General features: G+C 65.1%; 1 protein-coding gene across 1 annotated transcript in view; it reads left to right on the top strand.

The window, feature by feature from the left end:
- The first annotated feature begins 16 nt into the window (after positions 1 to 16).
- The window catches only part of CHLRE_17g728250v5 (uncharacterized protein), a 34,956-nt gene continuing 23,464 nt past the window's right edge, over positions 17 to 11,508 (top strand). The window contains exons 1-22 of the mRNA XM_043072379.1: positions 17 to 486; positions 917 to 1,024; positions 1,348 to 1,437; positions 1,678 to 1,835; positions 1,975 to 2,113; positions 2,445 to 2,791; positions 2,932 to 2,996; positions 3,262 to 3,381; positions 3,600 to 3,834; positions 4,055 to 4,412; positions 4,739 to 4,957; positions 5,123 to 5,344; positions 5,597 to 5,929; positions 6,053 to 6,427; positions 6,717 to 6,995; positions 7,232 to 7,374; positions 7,650 to 7,963; positions 8,117 to 9,105; positions 9,287 to 9,963; positions 10,132 to 10,341; positions 10,584 to 10,723; positions 10,953 to 11,446. Of these exons, the coding sequence (XP_042914838.1) occupies positions 286 to 486; positions 917 to 1,024; positions 1,348 to 1,437; positions 1,678 to 1,835; positions 1,975 to 2,113; positions 2,445 to 2,791; positions 2,932 to 2,996; positions 3,262 to 3,381; positions 3,600 to 3,834; positions 4,055 to 4,412; positions 4,739 to 4,957; positions 5,123 to 5,344; positions 5,597 to 5,929; positions 6,053 to 6,427; positions 6,717 to 6,995; positions 7,232 to 7,374; positions 7,650 to 7,963; positions 8,117 to 9,105; positions 9,287 to 9,963; positions 10,132 to 10,341; positions 10,584 to 10,723; positions 10,953 to 11,446 (6,216 nt within the window). The 5' untranslated portion in view covers positions 17 to 285. The remainder of the gene's footprint in view (positions 487 to 916; positions 1,025 to 1,347; positions 1,438 to 1,677; positions 1,836 to 1,974; positions 2,114 to 2,444; positions 2,792 to 2,931; positions 2,997 to 3,261; positions 3,382 to 3,599; positions 3,835 to 4,054; positions 4,413 to 4,738; positions 4,958 to 5,122; positions 5,345 to 5,596; positions 5,930 to 6,052; positions 6,428 to 6,716; positions 6,996 to 7,231; positions 7,375 to 7,649; positions 7,964 to 8,116; positions 9,106 to 9,286; positions 9,964 to 10,131; positions 10,342 to 10,583; positions 10,724 to 10,952; positions 11,447 to 11,508) is intronic.

Here is an 11,508-nt window from a genome sequence, read left to right as displayed (position 1 = left end):
GCTCTACATGAATCAACTCAATCAAGAACCTCAAGCATGTTATACAGAACTTGACCAAAGCTAGGATTATGCGCGGGTGCTCGGGTCTGTTGCGGGGGCCCAGACTTGCATGTGGGCGAGCGCAAAACCCTCGCTTGCATGCACTCTGGCTGCAGTTGACATCCAGGTCGGACGTGGCTGAATGGGCATTATTGAGCTAGTTTTAGGCTATTTCTTATATGCAACAAACTATGCCAACACGCGAGATGCAGACACTGGGCGCCTAGCGGAAAATTTGACACAAACATGTTTGAATCCCAGGTTGCGTACTACTTGGATAGATATTTAGGTCGCTATGTCGCAGGTCTGGACGCAGCTGCATTACGGATTTCGGTCTGGAGTGGCGATGTCGTTCTCACCAACCTTGCGTTGAAGCCGGAGGCCCTCGAGGAATTGGGGCTGCCTGTTGCCGTTGTTTCTGGCGTCCTTGGGAAGCTAACGCTCAAAGTAAGCTGGTCCTGGAGGGCCCGTTTCGGTACCTGTCGGGCCCAGGCCCTACACACTGGGGCGTGTACCCTCCTGCCGGGCCCCCTGCTCGCCCGGCGGCCCGCAAAGCCACGCGCGATGGTCCCATGATTGCAATGCAGCTCAGGTGCAGATTACTTAGCCACCTTTAGCACACGTCGCCGCAACGACAACATCCGGCGTTTGCTTCGCCCCGGCGCGGGGCTACCACGAACGGTTATTGGATGCGTTCGGTGTGGGGTTTCGTGTCGGCCACGCGAGGCCTCTACCCTTCCCCCGACCATCTAGACGCCAGCCACACCCAAAGCCATCGTTTTCACACAGCACGTGTGCTGCCGTATTCATGTGTCTTGAGTTTGCTTACACCGTACATGGCTTGCATGTTTGCATCCGTGTGTGTTCATGCCGCCAGGTGCCATGGAGCGCGCTGGGTCGGCAGCCGGTGGTTGTGGAGCTGGACCGCATCTACGTGCTGCTGCGGCCCAAGGCCCGCACCAGCGCCACGGGGGAGGCATGCATGGTGCGTGGCACAGCAGGACCCATGGGGCTGCAAAGGGGTCGGAGGGCAGTCCAGTTTCGGGTTGCGGCAAGGGCATGCAGTGGTTGAGGTCTGTCTGCACAGGGCGACAACTGACGCACGTGGGGGCGAAGGGCGGCAGCGACGGCCGCACTACGAATGATGGATCAGTTGACGACGTCAGCACGTGCCAAATGCAGCCAACAAGCAATTCTTTGAGGGAGGCACATGGCGTGGTGCTGTTGGGTATGCGCGCGTTCGCCACGGCAGCTCTTACAGTACCTCTTCAACCCTTCCCCGCCGACGCCGCACCCGCCGCCCCACAGGACGTGGCCCAGTACGAGGCGGCTGTGACCGCTGCCGAGCTGGAGGAGAAGCGGCGGCGTGTGCTGGAGGCGGAGAGCAGCTGGCTGCAGGTGCGTGCGCACGCGTGTGTGTGTGTGTATTTGTGTGTGTGTGTGTGTGTGTGTGTGTTAGTGCATGGGATTGGGGGGGTGTACGGATAGAGGGCACGGTATATGTGCGTGCGGGTGTGCACACACGTCATGTGGGAGTCACGTGCCAAATGTGGTGCTGGACTGGGGCTGGCGGCATGGACACAGGCGCAGGCATTATGACCCCATGTGTTGCTGCTGCTGCCCTGCTGCCATGATCAGGAGCTGGAGGCGAAGCTGAACGCGAAGCTGCAGCAGGACAAGAAGGGGTCTGGCGGCACGGCTGGCAGTAGCAGCAGTGGCGGCCTGTTTAACTTTCAGGCCATGGCGCACACCATCCTGGGCAACCTGCAGCTTCGGCTCAGCAACATCCACATCCGGTAAGGCCATGAGAGCTTGTGTGTTTGTGTGTGTGTGTGCATGTCATTGTGGTGACTGCTTGCGCGGGCATGCATCAACTGCGACCACCTCCTTCCCCAACTTCTCTCCACTCCCCGCACCTCACCCACCCTGATGCAGGTACGAGGACACCGAGCGGCTGCCCGGCGGCGTGCCGCTGGCGGTGGGGCTGACACTGGGGGAGGTGGCGGCGCACACGGTAGACGAGGCGGGGCGGGAGGCCTTCGTGACGGAGCACGTGCTCAGCCTCATGCGGAAGGTGCGCACTGGGTATCGTGGTGCATGGTGTGGTGGGCACTGGGTATCGTGATGCGTGGTGTGGTTTGTGAAATGGAGGTTTCGGCGGAGGGTGGGTGGGTGGGCCGGGCTGCGTGCAAGTGGCCAAGCAACGGACACAGGCATTGTCCCCTCGTGCCACGCTTCTGTGGAGCCAAACAACCCACCGGCAGCGGCTATCTGAGGCTTCCTCTCCCCTGGGAATGGTCAAACAATCCCACCCCTCGACGGCCCACCCGCTCCGTCACTTGCCCTTGGCCCCTGACTGCCACACCTCTGCCCGGCACACTGCGCGGGCTGCTGGCTGCACACAGGCGGTGGTGTTGCGCCAGCTGGCCGTCTACTTCGACGTAGGGCTGCCGCTGCTGCGCCCGCCGCGCGGCGGCGGCGTGTGGAGCGGCGCAGTCGCCGCCGCCCTCACGCCCGCCGAGTGGGATGCGCTGTTCCTGCCCGCCCACCACCTGCCGCCGCTGCCGCCGCCGCCGTCCTCGGCGTCGTCGTCGTCAGCATTGCCACCACCGGGGGCTGCTACAGCCCCCGCAGGGGCTGCTACAGCCGCCGCGCCTGCGGGGCCGGCGGGGGTTGTGCCGTACGGCCGGCCGCTGTACGACCACCACCACCTGGTACTGCCCATCTCCGGTCGCATGACGTACATCCACAGGTGGGTACGGCTGGCTGGATCGCAACTCGGGATTGTACGTTACAGGTTCTCGCTCGATTCTGGTGCCTTGCCACTCGCCCCTGTATACGGTACTGAGCCGTAATCGTGTGCATGCTCGGCCCATGTACTTGTGTGCACAGGTCTGCAGCGCATGCCAAGGACCCGTCCGTGCCGCGCACGGAGGTGCGGGTCACCATTGACGCAGGTGCGGTGTGTTAGTGTTTTTTGCTCTGTCACAGCCACCCAGACTTTGCTTCCTCCTGCCCTGGCCTGACCTACTCCAGATGCCAGCCTTTGTTGTCATCTTCATCCCAAAGCAGCAACCCGCCACTCCGCTCCCTCTTCACCCGGTCTTGCCTGCCCCCCTGTAACGACGACTACTGTGTACCTTTGTACCTGGCTACGACTTCACTGCGTAAACGTAATGCGTTTAACCCCCCTCCCTAATGTGTGTTTCACACACACGGCAGTGTCGCTGGCCTTGAGTGCCCCCCAGTACGGCAGCACACTGGCGCTGCTGGACGCACTGGACGCCTCAGCCGCTAACGCGCCGTACAGCCGCATGCGGCCGCCCGGCCGCCCGGGGGCAGGTAGGTGGGTGGGCGAGCCATGCCGGCGGTGCACAGCGGCACAGTCGCGCGGGCGTGCGGGTCCTGCTGTCGTGTGCTCGCGCTGTGAAAGCCTCCACACCCGCTCCTATCCACAGCTTCGCGCACACACACAACCCCGCATCCCCACACTGGCATGCCCCTACACGCCCGCATCCCCACACGGCCCCCATCCCCACATGCCCGCACACCCTCCTCAGGCCCGGCCGCCGCGCGGCTGTGGTGGCGCTACGCCTTCCTGGCGGTGCGCAAGCAGCGCCGCCGGCTGGGCGAGGCGCACGTGGGCTGGGGCCAGCTGCGTGCCGCCTGCCTCCTGCGCAGGGCCTACGTGCCCGCATACGCGCGGCTGCTGGCGGCGGGTGGCGCGCTGGGCGGCGACGCGGCGATTGCGGGCCTGGACGCACAGCTGCCCGAGCCAACCATACTGCTGTTCAGGTGGGGTGGTCTTGCGGGTGGTGCGGCTTGCTGGAGAATGGCGTGGGGGGGGGGTGTATGTGCCCGGGCCCAAAACAGTCTCATCGGGGGTAGCGGAGCGGGGCGGGCAGTGTGGCTGCGTGGCGTATGTGGCGTGTATGGCTTTGCACTTGGTGCTGTGTTTGCTGCCTGATGCCAATCCATGTTGCCGTATGTCGTCGTGGACCCGACTCATCGCCAGGCGTATGGCACACGCCAAGCTCAAGTCGGAGCAGCCCAAGGCAGCAGCAACTGCCGCGGGTGGCAGTAGCACCGCCGCCCGCAGCGGCAGTAGCGCGTCGCTACAGGCCGCCAAAGCCGCAAAGGCGGCGGCCGGCGGCGGCAGTAGCCGCACCTGGTCGGCCTGGCTCTGGGGGAGTAGCAGTAGCGGCAGTAGCAGCACCGCCGCGGCCGGCAGTAGCGCTGGCGGTGCCGAGGGGTCGTCTCCTGCTGCGGCTGTAGCAGCCCCGGGGGCCGTGGTGGTGGGCGCGGGGGCGGATGCGGACGGGTCACTCACGGCTGAGGAGTGGAAGAAACTGGAGGAGCTGCTGGGTGGCCAGGTGGGGTTGCGTGCGCGTGGGCTGCGGCTGTCGCTCCATTCCGTTCCTGATGCTGTGTTGGGCTATGGAGTCCACATGTCGCAGCGCACCTAGGCAGGGCTGCTGCTGATGATGATGATGATGATGGTGATGAGCGCCCTGCCTCACAGCGCCTTACTGCTGATGAGAGTGCGATCATCATGGCCTCTCCGTGCCGTAGTGTCTGGGAATGCCATCCGCACGAACCCAAAGCAAAGAAGGAACTTGTGAGGGTATATAGCACGGCGGGTTCCCTGACGGCGACTGCACTGATTGGATGGATGGATGAATGGATATATGCCCCGCAGGACGCCGAGGGGGAGGGAGTCCTGGACTCCGCCGCCGCCGCCACAGACGCAGCCAACCCGCACGCGCTGCTTGCGGCTGTAGCTGTAGAGGTGGCTACTGCGTCTCTGGAGCTACGGGGCGGCAGTAGCAGCAGCAGTAGCAGCATGGCCGGCAGTGCCGCTGGGGCGGGGCTGGCTATAGCGCCGCCGCCGCCAGTGTTGCTGGTAGCGGCAATGAAGGTGAGTGCCGTGCCGCCTTCCTGCAGGTGCCCCCCACAACCCCGCCCGCCCCATGTGTCCATCAGCCATGCCCATGCCCACACACGCCCACTCATTCGCGTTCTCTTGCCCACGTGTGCCCGCTCGCTCGCGCGCACTCGCGTGCTCCTACTTGTATGTGCGCAGGGCGTGTCGGCTGGCGTACAGCAGTACCCTAGGACACACAGCCTCAACCTGCAGGTACAGGAGACGTGCGTGGACGCTCCCGGCCGAGGGGAGCTGCTGCGTGCGATGCCCATGTCGGCGCAGCACGCGGCGCACGACGGCGGCCACGTGCACGCGGCTGCGGCGGCGGCTCATACGAACCCGCCGGCCTCGCTCCTGCTGGATGTCACCCTGGCGCCGCAGGTGCGTACGTATGCGCGTTCGCGTGCGCGAGCGAGTGCGCGTGCGAGTGCCTAGCATGTTTATCAACGGTATCTATGAAGTGACCTTTGTTTGTCTCTTGTGTTGTATGTAGCTTCTATGCCGTAGGTTGCTTTGCTCATTTTTGCCTGCAACACGCACAGCTTAAGCGAGGGGTACTTTGTAAAGCCGCCGCAACGGATGCAGTCCTGACGACCGCAATGTCCACCTCTCCCACCTGCTGCTGGTTCACAGGATGGCAGTGCCGATGCGGTGGTGTGTGTTCACCTGGCTCCCAGCTACATCACAGCCGACGCCGCCGCCGTCCGGCCCCTCCTGGACTTCTTCACCGCCCCCACCTTCCAGCAACAGCAGCAGCAGCTGCAGCCGGGCGGCGGCAGCGGCGGCGGTAGCGGCAGTAGCGGCATGGCTGGCGCTGGCGGCGCGCTGGCGGCGCAGGCGGCGGCGCAGGCGCAGCAGCTGCAGCGGGAGGCGGCGCGGCGGCTGGCTGGCCTGTCACAGGAGCGGCCGCGCCTGAAGCTGTCCGTGGTGCTTCACGCGCCCAAAGTGGCGGTGCCGGATGGCAAGGTGCGTTTGTGTTAAGTTTGCTTCTTAAAAGTGTTTTGCTGGAGCCTGATTCGCAACGAGTGAGACAGATCTGTGCCTCCCATTCTTCACCTGCTGTACTCGGCCTGCTGTCCCAACGCGTAGGGCCGCACCACGCTACTGCTAGACCTGGGCTGCCTCACGCTCTCCAGCAGAAGCGGCAGTAGCAGCAGCAAAGAGGGGCAGCAGGGATTGCATGACGAGGAGGAACAGGAGGAGGAGGAGCCGGGCCTGTACCAGGGCTTTGCCCTCGAGCTCGACCACGTCGCGGCCTCACTACTTGACGGCAGTAGCAGTGGCAGTAGCAGCGGCAGCACCGGGTTCCGATGGGCAGACCTGCAGGCGATGCAGGCGGCTGGGGAGGGGCCGCAGGGGCGGGGTGGGCAGCAACGGGCGCCGCACCTGGTGCCGCTGCTGTCGCGGTTCGGCCTCAAGGCGGCGCTGCAAGTCGCCAACTGGGCGCACGAGCGCCTGCCGCAGGTCGGTGGTCTGGGGGCATGTGGGACTGATTGGGAGCAGCGCACGCCAGCGGGTCCTGGCGCTGCTGGTGCAGCAGCCAGCCATCAGTTGCAGTTCCAAAGTGTTGTTCAGGTGTATTGTAGTCAGGCTTTTGTTTGTATGAGCCTGTGTAAAGGGTTATACAGGTGCTTTCTTGTGGCGTGCGCGCCATGAGTCATTGGACGGTACTGTGAGCACCGCGCAACGTAGTCTTCATGACTGGATGTGGCGCCTACGTCCAAAACCGCCGCCCCCCGCCCTGCACATACAGGCACGCATGCGGCTGCGGGCCTCCCCACTGGAGCTCCACGTCAGCCCCTTCCGCCTGCATCGGCTGCTGGGCATCACCGCCGCGTTGCAGCAACTGGCGGCCGTTGGCGGCGGCGGCGGCGGCGGCGGCGGCGTTGCGGCGGCGCCCGGCGCTGCTACTGCTCCTGCTGCTACTGCAGCGGGTGCAGAGGCGCAGGCAGCAGGCCTGTTGGCGGGCTCCTTGAGCGCCGCGGCTGAGCCGGCGTGGTTGTCGGGAGCGGAGTATCAGACCCTGGCTCAGGTGAGCACCGCCGAACAGTGTGACATTGGGATTGCGCGCAGTGCGGGGTTTCCTTATACAGGATCCCACGTGCGCACCCGTTGATTGTGCAGCGTTTCCGTTTTCCGCTTTTGCCGGACAGCTGCTTTGTTTGTCCCTTCTCAATGGTTGCCTCTGTGTACGAGCTTGCCAGGACGTGCACCCTTATGTGTGTATATGTGTGTATGTGTGGTGTGCGTCCGCCTTCCTGCGCGCAGGTGCTGACGTGGGATGCACTGGGCGGCCTGGGGTCGCACTGGCGGCGGCGCCGGCTGGTGGTGTGGCGCGGGCGGCTGCTCGTGATGACCGCTACTGCTGACACCAGCAGGCCGGCTGGGGCCAACACGCTGATAGACAGCAGGCAAGTCCCTAGCTAGCCCCGCCTAGTTTTCTGCCGGCGTTTCCAAGCGCTCCCACGCTGCGTGGCCGTTTTGATTCACCGTACGTAATCATAATTTCCCTCACGACTGGCGCTCCGAGGTGCTAATGGTTGGGTCTCATGCAAAACATCCGAACCCACGTGTGTCCATCCACGTGCACATGTTCATGCGCACACGTCTGTGTGTGTGTGTGTGTGTGTGTGTGTGTGTGTGTGTGTGTGTGTGTGTGTGTGTGTGTGTGTGTTGTGATGCGCAGGACGTTCTGGCGCGGCTGGCGGCTGGTGGCGGTGCCGCCGCACGCCGTGTCCGGTGCGGAGCACGTATTGGCGCTGGTCCCCCTGAACGGCGGCGGCGGCGCAGCAGCCCGCGGCGGCGGTGCAGGTGCAGGTGGTGGCGGCGGCGGAACCAGAGCGGGAGGCGGCGGTGCTGCCAGCAGGGCGGTGGTTCGGCCTCAGGACGCGCCCACGCACCCCGAGGCGCTGGTGGTGCGGCTGCCGGATGCGGCAGGGCTGGCGGCGCTGCGGGCCGCGATGCGGCAGTCCGCGGCAGCGGCCGAGGCGGTTGCAGAGGGTGCGTGGGCTGGTTGGTTGGGGGTTTCAGCTTGGCTACCATGTGTTCTGCACTTCCCTCTCAGTCCATTTCCCGCTTTGTTGGGCATACTGAAACTAACGCGAAAACTGACTTGAACTAATGCCTGCTGCGTGTTTGCCTCCAATCCGGCAGAGCTCCCTGTCGGTCATGGCGCAATCGACGACGACTCCAGCAGCGGCGGCTTCGGCAGCAGCAGCGACGCCGGCAGCGATGACGACGCGGCGGCTGCAGAGGCTGCTGCGTCCAAGAAAGCGGCAGAAGCCCAGAGCAAGCAGCAGCAACAGAAGCAAGTCGCCGGGCAGGGCACCGCAAGGGAGCTGTTCCAGCTCCGTGGGGCGCTGCCCGAGCTCACGCTCCGGCTCAGCGGGCGGCCCGCCCGCTCTTGGAGAACCGTGTGCGCTGTGGCCACAGCTGCTACTGCCATGGCCGCTGGCGCAACTGCTACTGCTACGGCTGACGAGGCCACGGCGGCGGAGGCTGGCGGTGGCGGTGACGCAGGCGTGCCAGAGCCGGGCGACGCCGCGGCTGCAGCCGCTACTGCCGCTGTGGCACCCTCTGCTGAGGACGCTGGTGCAGCTGCTGGCGATGATGCAAACGAGGATGGTGATGACGACTTCAGGAGCGTGTGTAGTCTTGACTCAGACGACGACGAGGAGCAGCAGGAGGAGGAGGAGGACGGTAGCGGAGGGCTCCGCAGTGCCATCGATCCCGTGCCGTTGGCGGTTGAGGTGCCGCTGCTGACTGTGCGCCTGCGGCATGCCAGCGTGGCACTGGGGTTCCGCAACGACCGCCTGACCGCCGACGTCGCCATGGCCTCCCTGCTGTGTGACGACGAGCTGTGCGGCGGCAGTAGCAGCAGCAGCAGCAGCAGCGGTGGCAGTAGCAGCAGCGGCGGCGACGCCGGCAGTAGCAGCAGGGTTGGGGGCCTGGGGCCTGCCTTCGCCGTGCTCGCCACCAGCGGCGGCGGCGGCGGCGGCGCCGGGGTGGTCCATGCAGGTATCGGCGCCGGGGTGGTCCATGCAGGTATCGGCGCCGCTGGTCAACCGGACGGGGCGGCGGCTGCGCCGCTTGCTCGGCTGCGCTTCACACAGCACCTGCAAAGCACGCCCAGCTCTGAGCAGGTAAAGGATCTCCCATCGGTATAATAGTTAAGGACGGCCTCGTCGCAAAGTCCTCTACACATCGTGCATCCCGTCTTAGTACCGTACATGTGTATCCCCAGTGCGCATCTGTTGTGTAGCCTGTTCCTGCTGGTGCAATTCGATCCTGCTGATGAGTTCCCTCTGCCCTCAACCCCCGCAGCCGGAGGCCGACACAGAGCTGGGCCTGGAGGTGGCGGCGATGGACCTGCGCTGTCACCGCCCCACAGTGGCAGCCCTGATGGGGCTGGGAACGGACATGGCAGCCGCGGCCGCGGCCCTCAGCCCCACGCCTGCTGCGGCCGCACATGCTGCGCCTGCCAGTGCTGCAGGTCTTGCCAGCAGTGCTGCAGGGTCTGTTGCTACTGCGCCCGACGGACCGCAGCAGACCGGCGGAGACCTGCTGGGAGATGAGTGGGTTGCGGATCCGCTGTCGACGAAAACAACGACCTCGGGCCTCGCCACTGGCGCGGCTGGCAGTAGCCACCGCCAGCACGGGGCTGCTGCTACAGCCGGGGGGCCGGCCGGCGAGGAAACCAGCGCGATCGTGTGCTACCGCGGCCTTGCTGCCGGCGCCGGCAGTGGCAGTGGCAGTGCCGCTGCCGCAGCTGCAGCACCTGCAACTGCTACAGCTGCTGCAGCAGCAGGCGGGCGCGCGCTCGTGAAGATGCACGTGGTCATGCAGCGACTGCAGCTGACTCTGCCGTATGAAATGGAGGAGCCGCCGGCGGCTGTAGCTGCAGCGGTTGTGGCTGTAGCTGGTGGCGGCGGTGCCGGCGGCGCTCGTGCTGGGGAAGTGGCGGCGCGAGTGTTTGCGGTCGCTGCAATTGAAGCCTTCGTGTGAGTGCGCGCACAATGTACTTCATATGCATTGTCTTCGGTAATTGCTGTAGCGCGCACCGGTTCCGAAGCACGCATGAAGGCTGGGAAATGAAGGTGGAGATGGCCCACCCAGGCCTTTACCGTATTCGGTAACACACCGAGCTATGATGACGTGGTGTTGTACAGGATGGACCTAGCCGTGCGCCCCGGCGGCCTGCAGCTGGACGCCTCACTAGGCAACATCACGGCCGAATACGGAGCGCTGCCTGCCGGCCACCCCAACCGCACCCTGCTTACCGTCCGGCAGCCGCCAGGTGCGGTTGCGGCGGGTTCGGAGGCGGGTGGCGGCGGCGGGGGCGGCGGCAGCGACGCGGCGCTGCTGCAAGTCACATTCAGGTGAGAGGCGAGGCGGCGGGGGTGCTCCTACTGGCGGGTTTGGTCACCAGCCTGCGCCATGGCTTGCGTGCTGGCTCGGCAGCCTGCTGGTTTGACTGGATGGAGCTAGCACGGCAAACCTAACTTTGCATGCGCGGACGCGGAGCAAGTGCCTAGCCAGTCCCTGTTCTGTCCCGCCACGCTCCGCGCTCCGCGCTCCACGCTCCTCTGCCGTCCACCTGCCGCACACCACACGTACGCAGGATGCACTCGCGTGAGGAGTCGCTGCACGAGCCGCGTGTGCCGAACGGCGTGGACTACAGCTCGCTGTCCGCGCGGCTGCGGTCCGTCAACGTCACACTCATGAACCGATTCTTGTTGGAGCTACAGACCTACACCACGGGTGCGTGCACTTTGGACTGGGCAATGCAGGTTTAGTGTGTCAATGAGTCGATGATAAAGAAACGGCATGCAGATCCCTGCCTTGCTTGAGGTAGGTTGTATGGGCAGGTCAAATTGACTGGCTGCCCGATGCACAGCGCGCAGCAAACTTGCTAGGGGGCTTAATCAATTGAGGACCGGCGCAAAGTAAGCGAGGTGTGCTCGTGCTTTCGGCGCGTGTCTGTATGCAGGCCTCTTGGATCTACAGCCCAAGGCGCGGTCGCCGCCTCCCACACCGGCTGCGGCGGCCGCCGCGTCCGCCGGGGCCAGTCAGAAGCTACAGCCGCAGCCCCAGGCGGCGGCGGTGGCAGTAGCAGAACTGCAGCAGGCGCCGTTCATACTTCTGCTTGACGTGTTGTTGGAGTCCCCCGTGGTCAGTGTGCCGCAGTACAGTCTCTACAGACGCAGCAGTAGCAGCACTGGCAACAGCAGCAGCGCTGGTGCGGCAGTAGCAGCAGCAGTAGCGGCAGCGGCACCGGTGCCGGGGCTGGAGGCGTGGTTGGGGCGGCTGCAGCTGAGCACCACGGCTGTAGCATGGCGTGACGTGGTGGCTGGCGGAGAGGAACGCACCGCTACTGCCACTGCTACTGCCGGCGGCTTTGATCTGCTCGGCGGCGGCGGCGGCGCTACAACGCCGGCTGGCGGAAGGAGTGGGAGGCGGCAGGTACTCATGGATGAGATTCAGGTATGCGCGCGTGCGCGTGCGTGTGTGCGTGCGGCGGTTAGAGGGACTCCGGGATGGAGCAG

This window comes from Chlamydomonas reinhardtii, chromosome 17 (genome assembly GCF_000002595.2).
Source record: "Chlamydomonas reinhardtii strain CC-503 cw92 mt+ chromosome 17, whole genome shotgun sequence".
NCBI lineage: Eukaryota > Viridiplantae > Chlorophyta > Chlorophyceae > Chlamydomonadales > Chlamydomonadaceae > Chlamydomonas > Chlamydomonas reinhardtii.
The sequence above is the reverse complement of the archived record's forward strand: the minus strand, read 5'-3'. Positions and strand labels throughout refer to the sequence as shown.